This window comes from Betta splendens, chromosome 2 (assembly GCF_900634795.4).
Source record: "Betta splendens chromosome 2, fBetSpl5.4, whole genome shotgun sequence".
NCBI lineage: Eukaryota > Metazoa > Chordata > Actinopteri > Anabantiformes > Osphronemidae > Betta > Betta splendens.
Window position 1 is genome coordinate 399,999 of NC_040882.2, and position 11,761 is coordinate 411,759.

Here is an 11,761-nt window from a genome sequence, read left to right on the forward strand (position 1 = left end):
CAAACTGGATTCTCCTTTCCCTGTTTCACACGTCTGATGTACGAGGAGCACATTAAACAACATTTACTGTATGCAATGGATGATTTATTTCATGAAATAGACAGCACACATCTGTGGGAGTAAAGGAGTTTTGAACCCACATTTTTCCATCACATTTTAAGTGCAACACATGTGGAGTCTTTAGGAAAGTGAACTATTTACTAATATACCATTAAAACAAAACTGCAACGAACGAAACTGTAATCAACCCAGATAATTATTATCAAAATGTATCTTAAAAATTGTAATATGTCATTTCAAGTTTGAGTAACCTTCTGTTAATGTGGTATGAATCCAGTATCCCCTGTCTAGATCACTACACATGACCACACAATCACAGGCAAGACACTTTTAGGAAGACCACTGAAAATCATTTTCTTGCTGTATGTACCACACATTCAGTGACCTGAGATGTACAGTAACTGCTGCTGTCCTGCATTTATAAACAACCAAGTGTTTGCATTATTGCACCAAATGTTTATATTTTTACATAAAAGCATGTATGTGATTAAATCCTTTTAATTTTCTTGTATTAAACTACACTAGTCCATTTAAAAATACCACCAATAGGTGGCAACAACAAAATGTAAATGGCCACAGCTCCTTACAGACTGATGAGGGCATTGTTGTAAAGCACATTGTAATCAATAACTGTGGGCAAAGAAATTTAATTCACCATGTTTTATTTAAAATGTTGACCTCATTCAGTCCATCACAGTAACAAAAAGTGGTAGAATTCAGTCAAATGAGGCTTAGTAACATTCATTTAAAAACAAAGGCTGCTACATTATGCCGTGAATAATTGTGAAATCTTTAAAGAACATTAATTTGTTTTTCGCCACAAACCCAGAAGATCATATGCAGTACAAGTGTAAATATTGGTAAACAAAATTTCAGATTTTTACAAAGTGCATCAAGAAAACAATTTCATAGGTAGTTTTAAAGTGTTAATATGAAAAAGAACATTTTGTGACGCTGTGGTGAGACAATTTTGTAAACATGATTTTGGTCAAGATTTACAAATTCAATAATATTACACACACGCACACACACTTTAAGTTTTCCTAGTAAGAAAGGAAAGAAAACAAACAAACAAACAAAACAAACAAACATCAAGCAAATGTGCCCAAAAGTGATTATATTTTAGCAGCATCATTGGCACTTGTTGCCAGAGGGATTAAAAACAAAACACTTGTTTAGTCAAAGTTTAATTTAAAATAAAATAAATAAATAATTACTGTGTGAGGTTCACGTCATAAAATTGGCAGCCCTCTTTACCAAGTTGGCATTACTGGTACTCTACATAGCGAGCAGTTTATTGCACAAGAGCAATAGGGAGGGACTCCACTTTGGCACAAAGCAGACTTAGGTTTTGAATGTGAAAATTAAACCCGCCTTATCCGAAGAAATTCTGCATAGAACTGATTAAAAATGACACAAAGTAGCTCATGTCCATTTTTCAAGTTATTACACTCAACTATTCAATGCAGGATCTCAAATTTATCATTGTAACAGTCACTTTTAGGTCAAACCCATTCACTGCCAGAGAAGCCTTCATATAGAGGTGTCGTGAATTACCCCAGCCAGCAGGGTGCCACCTCACCATTTCCTACATTCATCAGTAGCAACCGTCTTTCCACGTACTGTCACGAAGTGCACTGAGGGTGGACAAAGTCTTTGGAGGAGTCAGTAAACTGAGGACACACAAGAAACACTGGTCACAACTAAAAGTCAGTGACCAAAACATTTATTAGGCATATTAAAAATAAAAACAATTGTGTTTCAAAGATTTAAGAATATATATTGCTCAAGTAAACTGGATGTACCTTTGTGCTGGTTGGACCATCTTGCTGCGAGGGGTCGAGCTTGCGGTACAAGAAGCTGGACGGGGCAGGCTGCTGCGAGGGGTGGCTGGAGTGGAGGTGGACAGCCCTAGTCCACCAGAAGGCTTACTGAGCAGAGGGATGCTGCTGCTGACCCCTGTGCTACTCCCACTGCTCAGAGACTGAAGGCTGGTTGACGCTAGCATGGAGGCACAGCCTTTGATGGTGGGACTGACATATGCGGTGGCTTTCAGGGGTTGACGTGACAACGATGCAAAGTTACCCACACTCTGAACCCTGTTGTGCAGCTGGCCTGGGGAAGGGACTGCAGATCAGAAAGCTAATGAGTTAACAGTGTTACATTTACCTTATAGTGAAAGAATGACTTTGTGTCTTACTAGAGGACTGCAGTCGAGCCAGGCCACTAGAAGAATCAAAACTCTGGCTGTTACGAAGCAAAGAAGAGGAAGCACTAAAATTGGTTGGCATGGGCACACTAGGAATGCTGGGAGCTCTGACCAGGTTAGGCATGCTCCTCCTCAGCTTATCTAACAGAAACACACACAAGGTCATGGATTGTAATGCTGCAGAGGGGCAGATTTTGAACACAGACCAACAGAAAAATATATTTATGACACTTCCATTCTGTAAGCCAGTTAACAACTAATCCCATCAAACTCTCAGCACTGACTCGGAAGGGAAACAGCCTGACAGCTTTAAGTCCAGTTGTACAAGAAGCTTAGACAGAGCTATTATTAAATGTTTAGAACATCAGCGTGGGTCAGTTTGGGGTGGATGATTAAAGCGTTATGTCAAAATGCAGATGAAGGAGGGGGTGGTGGCCAACCAAAGTAACCACAGCAGTCCTGGAGGGCCGTGTTTTCCCGCTGGTTCTCCAACTCTCTCTGCTGATCACCTTGAACAGGTGGGTCAGTTCAGGCTCATCCAGCTGCTGACTGACTGAACACACCTGATCTGAGTGGTCAGCAGGAGGCCAGGGAGAGCTGGAAACCCAGAAAGAGAGCGGGTCGAGTTTGACTCCCCAGGAGAAATGCCAATAGTACATCTTCATATATGAAGACAGGGCTTTGGAACAAAAATGTATTATGCATATGCATTTTACAGAGAAACGGTGAACTTACTCTAAAATTCGGCTTGACACCACGATGAAGTTCCACAAAACAAATACAGCCAACGAGACTCATTTGCAAACACAGTACACATGGAAAATAGAAAACAGATTATCTACAGAAAAGGCAAAATGTTTTCCAACAAACTCTAAAGTGGCAAATTTAAGAACAACTATATTACACGTATGAAAGAGTAATTCTCAGCCACTGCTTTGACCTACAGTATGTTTATCAATTTTCAAATCCCTTAAGAGGTATTGTTTATTATAAAATCCTTTAAACCCTCTGATTAAGCTGCAAAAGTGTATGGATACAGTAGAGTTCTGGCCATTAGTGGGCAGCAAGAACCTCTGGAGCCTGTACCATTCTAGTTAATCCATTTTATATTTTAAGTACTTTGATAGTTTATTGAAACATTGAAGCAAAAGACTATACATCTACAGATGTTTGCATTGAACGAGTCTTTTCTCACCTGATCCTTGTCTCAGGCCCTGCAGTTCGGCTCCGCAGAGGCTGCCTAGGTCTAGTCCTAGTTCCAGTCCCAATCCCTGAGGCTGCGCTTGTGGTGGAGGTTGAAAGGCGTACCCAGCGGAAGGGTACGGAGGGGTGGAGGGGGTGGAAGGAGGGGTGGAGAGGGAACTGGTGCTTCTTCGCCAATCTCGGACACTGGAAATGGTGTGCGAGTGTGGCAGGCGAGTAAGCCGTGGCTGTGGTGGGGGCAGGAGGCCGTAGTCTTCGTCGTCCTCCTCGTCTTCCTCCTCCAGGCCGGGGCCGAGCTGGCTGAGCTGGAAGTTGAAGCTCTGGCTGCGGCGGTTGGCCAGGATGGACGTTGTGCTGGCGTAATCCTGTCTTAGACCTGGGGGAGCAACATATGAAGGCCAGCAGGCAAATAGCAAATAACACACACACACACACACACACACACACACACACACACACACACACACACACACACACACACACACACACACACACACACACACACACACACACACACACACACACACACACACACACACACACACACACACACACAACCTCCGGGGGTTAATAAAGCTGAAGTAGCGATGGGCTCTGAGATCTGGGGTCACATGTTCAAATATTAGAAAGTAGGGGAAAAACAGAAACAAGTGCACAACAGAAGAAGTGAAATTGTGCTCAGGGATAGACACATCAAACTTCCTATTGTTCCTATTATTCCTATTGTTCCAATCAATTTGACTTGAAAACCAGAGTAGCAGCTGCCCGTTTGGGAACCACTGGCATGAAAAAAAGAAAAGTGCCACAAATCAGCAAAAACGCTGAGTCCCTGAAAATGAATTTCAAATTATACGGTGTTTGCTAAAGCAAGTGGGTGCACAAATACAGTAGAGCCGTGACATACTGTACTCCTTGGTAGAGGTGAGCTATGAGGCGAGTTAGATCATGGAAAAAAAAAAAAAAAACATTATCGATGACCACAGCTAGCAGAAAGTTGAGCATTTCCATCCTTCACTTATAATGAAATACTGTCACTGAGGACAATCTATCTTAAGTGTGAATCCACAATTCGTAAAAAACAGACGTAGACTTTTTCTAGAACAAAGAAAATACTAGTCTGGGTCTGGTATTATGCCCCAAATTTAAAATCAATGATAATCAAAGTTAACAACTAATACAGTTTTTCCAGTGTCAAATTCCATGTTTAACTAGTAGTAACTAGTTATCGTCGACAGTTTATCATGCAAAAGGTTCGTGGGTGCCGTATGGCACGGCACACCCCTACTCCTCAGTGCTTTGGGTCAATAACTTACTCTCCTCCTGCAGCCGGGCCATAACCTGGACATCTGTGAGATCTTGTAGTCTGTAACCCAAAGCAATGGAATCGTCCTCCACCTCTGATGCACCAAGGTCGCTGTCCATGGACGACTGGGGACTGAAGGCCAAGGGCCAGAGGCTGTGGCCTTAAATAAAGTCAGAGAAAACCATTTAACTTACTCAAATGACAATCGCTGCACCGCTCAGTTATGCGGAAAGTACTCTGAGGTATCCAAACTAATGGCAAATTATACTTGGCTCTGACAAATAGTCTACCATGCAGCAGTAAGGCTGAAACATCATGTTAGAAAAAAATAAACAAAACTCTACACCTCTGCTCACTGTAATAGCTCTTACGCTATGATAAGAGGTCTGAGGTGTCATGTTTAACTACATTTTCGAAAACATTATCCTTAAAGTTGATCACAAGATTTCTCAGACTTCAACAGATGCTGGAAATCAGCTCAGCCCGAGTCTCTGCTAGGCCTGGAAAAGTTTTAATGTCAGAATAAAAAAGGGGGCTGCAGGTTGTCTGTCCTGTCTGTGAAACCTTGGAGGGTTTAATGAAAGAAGTGAAGTCTGCAGACATGCTAGGTTGATTTGTACTGCACACATCTCATCAGGTTGTAGGCACTTGAAGAACAAAAGCAGCGAAAAAGTGGGCCCTGACTGATGCCATGTTCTGTTTGAACCAAAACAGTCAGGGAATTAAGCCCTGGGCTAAGAACCAACAGTGAATCCCCATGGCTATTTCATATGAGCACTTTCCTTCAGGGCTGAGAAGGTTTCCAAAGTGGCCCTTCCCAATCCCTGCAGTTTTGCCCTCTGGTGTATCTGGAGGGTTATTTTTCCACTGCTAATTATTCACTTGAATGTGTCATCTGATCATACTGCAGTCATGGATAATCAGCAACAAGCAGCACAAGACTCCCAGTTGACCCAGTTCTGCGTTGCACATCCTTTCACGAACATTAAAATAATTAGGATTCATGTGTTGAATCATTTCGTTTTCATAGGAGATCCTGTGTTTAAAGAGGATAAGCAGGAATGCACCATGAAGCACTGGAACACGTGTTATGTCTTACTTCGTTTGGTTGGATGAGGGAGGAATGTGGGAGTCCTCTCAGCTACAGGGCAGAGCTCCTTCCCTACAGGACTGAGAGTCCGATGGAGGATTGGGTGGAGAGGAGAGGAGAGGGATGGAGCTGAAGGACAACAGGCAAAGGAGATTCATATTTGGTCAAACCAAAAAACACACAAGAATGCTGGCATGACGCCTTATTACCATGTGTTTCAGATAACCGGGGAGTGGAGCAGGGTTTGGAGCAGGGTTTGGTACAGGGGGGAGTGCTGATGGGGGACAGCCCGGTGACTCGATTCAGAGAGGGACCAGGGGAAGAGGAAGGGGATGTGCTGGACAGGGTGCTGCGCCACCTGGAGACTGCGAAGGAAGGAAGAGAGCGATGGGGAACACAGAATCTGTAGTTTTCCAGGATAATTGAACATTTGTAATAAGTCAATATCTAATAATACCATGCACAAAAAACCTAATCATTTCTGCAAACACACACGAGACATTGACCACGGCTGCAGTACTGTGCTGCTGTTGTGTTGAATACAGCTTTGTCCTCTATGCCGAGCGGTTGGTGACAGACACAACAGAACTGTCTGTACCTGGTGCTGAGTGACGCGCACACACGCGCACACGCACGCACACCACCTCCGGGGGTTAATAAAGCTGAAGTAGCGATGGGCTCTGAGATCTGTGGTCACATGTTAAAATATTAGAAAGTAGGGGAAAAACAAAAACAAGTGCACAACAGAAGAAGTGAAATTGTGCTCAGGGATAGACACATCAAACTTCCTATTGTTCCTATTATTCCTATTGTTCCAATCTATTTGACTTGAAAACCAGAGTAGCAGCTGCCCTACCTTTCTATTCATAGATTTGGTACAGAAACTTGTTTTGAAGCAGCAGATAATGAAGGAACAATTATGCATCAGTCGTTTGACTGTGTGTTATTGAAGGCAACATCCTCCCAAAGACGCAGAAGAGGTTTTCTTTCCATTACCTGTCAATGCTAATATAAGCCACTCAGATTTGAAGGGGCTGCATTTCTTTCATGTAAATGGTTCCCATGGAAACAGCTCTCCATTTCACAGTGCTGAGCCCCATACAGAGAAAGTGATAGCAGGCCAAGCTGGTGGGAGGATTCCTCTGCAGTCTTAAGTATTTCACAGCCTCCAACAGAGGACTGCTCACACATTCACCATCTCTGATGCAACAAGCGGCACAGCAGGTGCAACTTTGGAGGACAGGACGAGTCAGAGGTCCACTTGTCTGACCTACATGTAGACACAAGCTGGAAAGAAACAATTTTCCTAGACCTGGTGGTCCGCAACATAGACCTCTCATGCAGCCTTGTAAAGCAAAGCAGTCACTATGATAACTGTAATGCTCACCAAACATTAAATCAGCCAATAAACTAAATGCTCCTTAATACATGCAAAAGAAACAAAACTCAAAATTAGGTCAGATGTGAAAACCTGTGTGTTGTTGTTGCTCATCGTTTCCTTTCCACCCCCTCTGATTCTACTGGAGGGTTCTCCCATTAAAAAGGGAGTTTGTGCTGTCTGTGGCACAGTGCTGCTTAGTTTATCTTAGTAGGAGAGCAAAGCTTCTTCACACACACACACACACACACACACACACACACACACACACACACACACACACACACACACACACACACACACACACACACACACACACACACACACACACACACACACACACACACACACACACACACACACACACACACACACACACACACACACACACACACACACACACACACACACACACACACACACACACACACACACACACACACACTCCGGGGGTTAATAAAGCTGAAGTAGCGATGGGCTCTGAGATCTGGGAAATAGCTGACATGTCGCCGGGTCTACCTTCTCCTTGATAATACGGTACACAATTAAGTGATGAACACAATCATGGGAGAGATGACGGTCAGGTGGCCTGGGCCTGATCTGCTTAATGCTATGAGGCATGGGCAGATTATGGTCTGTCCTAAGCCCCATTTGTCACAGTGAAATGAAGCTTATTATCATGGCAGACTGTTTCAGTATATTCAGGAAGGAGAATCATAGTCACTTGGTCTTAAGTGTGATACAGCATTTTAGAATTTGCAATGACATAATAGATGAAGCATTATATTGTTTGGAGTGAATTTCATGCTCCAGATGTTTGAGGCAGAATAGGTAACTCATACATACACACTGTCCCTTTTCAGTTCAAAGTCAGACTGCAAAGTCTGGATGAGCACTTTTTCAGTTCAAAGTCAGACTGCAAAGTCTGGATGAGCACTTTCTCCTGGCTGAGATCTGATAAGTGAGTAACCTCTTGTGTTTTTGGAAGGCAGCTTAAAGCTGTTTAAAATTAGCCTAGAGAAGAGAACGGCTAAGTAATCTGCTGCCTGAGCCTCTAGTTTAGTATGTGAATGAACTGTGGGATATAATAAGCACTGTCAGTTACCACTCACTGATCAGTTAACACAAACACGACAATTAAATTGCAACTCACACAAAACACCATGACTCAAAATGTAACAGAAGTCACTAGACATTAACTTATATGTACAGTTGGTACAGAAAGTATACAGATTGCCTTAAAATATTCAAGTTTGTTCAAGCTAATTTTTTCCTTACTAATACTAACAGAAAAACATGTTTGCAGATTAATTAAAAAAGAAAACCTGAAATATCACATGCTCAGAAGCCTCTCCTCAGTGCAAGATACATGATAGTCCACATAGAGTTTGCGAAAAACAAAACAACACACACACAAAAAAAGAAAAAAACAAAACAAAACAAACACCTGAGGTGCCCCAAGATGGTGAGAATAGGATTCCTTGGTCTGATGAGACCAGCATAGAACTTTTTGGCCGAAATTCTAAGCGGAATGGGTGGAGAAAACTAGGCACTGCTCATCCCCTGTCCAATACAGTCCCAACAGTGTAGCATGGTGGCAGCATCATGCTGTGGGGGTGTTTTTCAGCTGCAGGGACAGGATGACTGGTTGCAATCGAGGGAAAGATGAATGTGGCCAAGTACAGGGATATCCTGGATGCTCAGGACCTCGGACTGGTCTGAAGTTTTACCTTCCAACAAGACAATGGCCCCAAGAGTTTTTGTGAAACCACTCCTTCCTTCTTTTAGCTGTGATGGTTCTTGAATGGCCCAGCCAAGGCAGTGACTTAAAGACTCATGGCTGTATGAGCTCAAAAAGGTGCTTCTACTAAATACTGAGCAAAAGGTCGGAATGTCCATGTCCGTGGCGCAGTGCGCTGCGCTCCTGACGCCCAATATATGTGTGTGTATATCTCCCAGTGTCCCACACTAAATCAGCAACCACAGCCCCAATACACTGACGGCCTTTGTTGTGTACAGTATTAAAATTAACTAGTGTTTAAACTTGTTTTTACAGTTCCTTCTTTAAGCAGCTTTACCATCTGTATTGTCCGTGTAGCTTTAACAAGCTACACATTTCTGATGTGGGTTGTCGGGCACACCGCAATGTAAATGAGGCACACCCTCCTAACTTATCAACCCATGACGGGATGTACAGTACTGAAGCACTGTGTTTGCACTGCTGACTCCTTTGCTGTACAACAGTCGCCTGACCAGTCAGTCATCTTTTTCCACAAGCTGTGGCCTCATACCTTGTTCCAGTCGGAGGGAAAGCGATTGCCTGGCGGCCTCCACTTCAGACTTGGGTGAGTCCAGAACCTGCCGACACCACTGCAGAGGTGTGACGGAGTCATCAGTGGGATCTGTTGATTTGGATGGTGAATACAACCTAAACAACAACAACAACAACAACATAAATAAGTTTAACATTAGTTTTTCCTGTTTCGCAGTAAAACACGAAAATGCGAAAGTAGCGATGCTCTCTCATTTAAATTGTTGACATGTTGACCTGGTTGCACACGTTCGAGGCGGGAGGATTCCCACAGTTACCAGAAGAAGCACCAAAACCATGTTGGTTTCATTTTGCCTCCTCCACCACATCTAGCCGATGGTTTCTCAGTTTGCACACACATTCTGCATGTCTACTTGCTTCCTGTACCTGGTTTTTACATCCTGTGAGTCTACGGCTATCAAAATCTAAAATCTACTGGTGTTAGAGACATGTTGACATTTATTTTAACAATAATGTACTTTTTCAAATTATTTGTTAACCTACTTTATCCACTATCTCATATTGTTGCTGCTTTACAGTCATGGGTCAAACTTTGATAACATCTCCAGTGTCATATGTCCCACCATTACATGCATTTTAATCTTTTTTGCAAATTAATTAGCCCTCTGGGAATCTGTTTTCTTTCAGGCCATTGCTCAGACTCAATCACTCTTTTGTGCCTCTGAAATCTCCCCGTTGGCTTTAAGGTGTTGTTAAGCTTTTCCAATATTAGCGAGAAGAGGAGTCGCTCGGTTCAAATGGGGTGGATCAGATTATTGTGACATCCCCCTGCCTTTTCATGACTCCGCTCTGCAGGCAACATGGAAGGAGCTGAATTATAGATTAAACCTTCTGCTGACATCAGGTGAGAGTGTGACCTGAAGGGGAACACAAACCACGCAGGTGCAACTCCTAGATACACTCCTTACCCAAAATGGAGAGGTTCTTCATGCTTATACATTTATTTTAAACAAAAAAAGAAAAACTGAAAAAAAATATAGCACTTACCTTGCTGATTAACTGAAAAGTTAAACAAGGAATTAACTAGCCAACAATTGAACTAACGGTTATCTTAAGGTCTGCAAGAGACTGACTTTCTGCAAGAGGCACTTTATCCAAGTTGCAACAAATACATTTCACTTCCTCAATTTCATTTGGTCATTCTTACAATACGTATTTTTCGTCCAAAAACAGAATTTGACGAATGGCCGGAAAAAGAAAATTCTACCACAAAGTATGTACACAATGTAATACACCTGCACGTTGTTCAGCACAAACAAAGGGCGGCGGCGGTGCAACTGAGCCCGTTAACAAGTGGCCCAACTGCCTGATTAACTTCCAACGTGTGTTGCTTTGTTGTGACACTGCAGCGAAATTAACAGACCGGTTACACGTTGAGCTGAATAAACTGGATTAAAAGCAGAACCAAACCATAAACACAGTCTTAGTAGCAACATCATGATTTGCAAATGCAACAAATGGTTTTGATTTCAAGCAAACACTACTTACCATGTTTCGTCAGACTTGTCCATGGAGCACAAGGAATCCAAATCCAGAAGCTCCAGGTCGTCCAGAACCGACGCCTCGGCTCCATCCTCCACCTCCGCAGCAGCAGAACCAGCTCCATCACCGACTTGGGGATGGAAATACTCCAAAGGCGCGAATGCCCCCAAAGACTGCTGACCGGGCAGCGCGGTGGGAAAACAATAGCCCCCGGCGCCTCCGCGGTCGCATGGCGGGGACGGAGGCAGCGCATGCGGGTCGCCGGAGAAGCAGCAGCTCGCCCGTGTCCGCAGCTGTTCGTTCTGCCGTTCCAACTGCCGGACCAGCTCCTGGAGCTTCTTCACCTCCAGCTCGGCGTTCAGGGTGTTGCTGTTGCAGTCCAGCTCCGTCATCATCGCGAGGTTCATTACCGATGCCTCCATTGGACAAGGACACAAATAAGACTGGATAAATCAGCCGCTACCTTGCGGACAGGCAGTGCCAAGCTGCTGCGGCACTCCCGGCGCCACACTGGTCTTTGGTCGCTGACGGTAGTAAATCTGTCTAGTACGACTGTCTGGGCGAGCACTCGACGAGGGTGGGTATAACATGAGACTACACGTCGCCGCCGCGCGCTCACGCTCACGCACATGCGTACACGCGCCAGCAGCCCCCTCACACGCCCACGACGCTAATCACAGGTAGGAGACGCACCTGTGACAACT

The 11,761-nt window shown here is 43.8% G+C and overlaps 1 protein-coding gene across 6 annotated transcripts; it reads right to left on the reverse strand.

Moving 5' to 3' along the window:
- Positions 1–705: 705 nt before the first annotated feature.
- On the reverse strand, positions 706–11,621 carry LOC114851358 (SLAIN motif-containing protein 1-like). 6 transcript variants are annotated; one of them, XM_029143143.2, is made up of 9 exons: positions 11,064–11,621; positions 9,535–9,671; positions 6,075–6,230; positions 5,875–5,994; positions 4,786–4,935; positions 3,465–3,848; positions 2,261–2,410; positions 1,866–2,187; positions 706–1,733 (listed from the first exon to the last, which is right to left on the reverse strand). In XM_029143143.2, exons 1-9 carry the CDS (start codon positions 11,477–11,479, stop codon positions 1,658–1,660), a joined length of 1,911 nt encoding a protein of 636 aa, XP_028998976.1. In that variant the 5' UTR covers positions 11,480–11,621; the 3' UTR covers positions 706–1,657. The 6 variants fall into 6 exon arrangements, with proteins under 6 accessions (XP_028998976.1, XP_028998975.1, XP_040925799.1 ...); XM_029143142.2 differs by having other exon boundaries at positions 706–1,763; XM_041069865.1 differs by having other exon boundaries at positions 3,465–4,073.
- Between the last annotated feature and the right edge of the window lie 140 nt (positions 11,622–11,761).

Coding starts and splice junctions, on each gene's coding strand:
- LOC114851358 (XM_041069864.1), bottom strand. CDS start 11,479: ATGGAGGCATCGGTAATGAACCTCGCGATGATGACGGAGCTGGACTGC. Junction 4,074..4,785: donor GGCCCGGCTGCAGGAGGAGA/GTAAGTTATTGA, acceptor ATGTGACCCCAG/ATCTCAGAGCCCATCGCTAC. Junction 2,411..3,464: donor GGGCCTGAGACAAGGATCAG/GTGAGAAAAGAC, acceptor TGTTTCTGTTAG/ATAAGCTGAGGAGGAGCATG.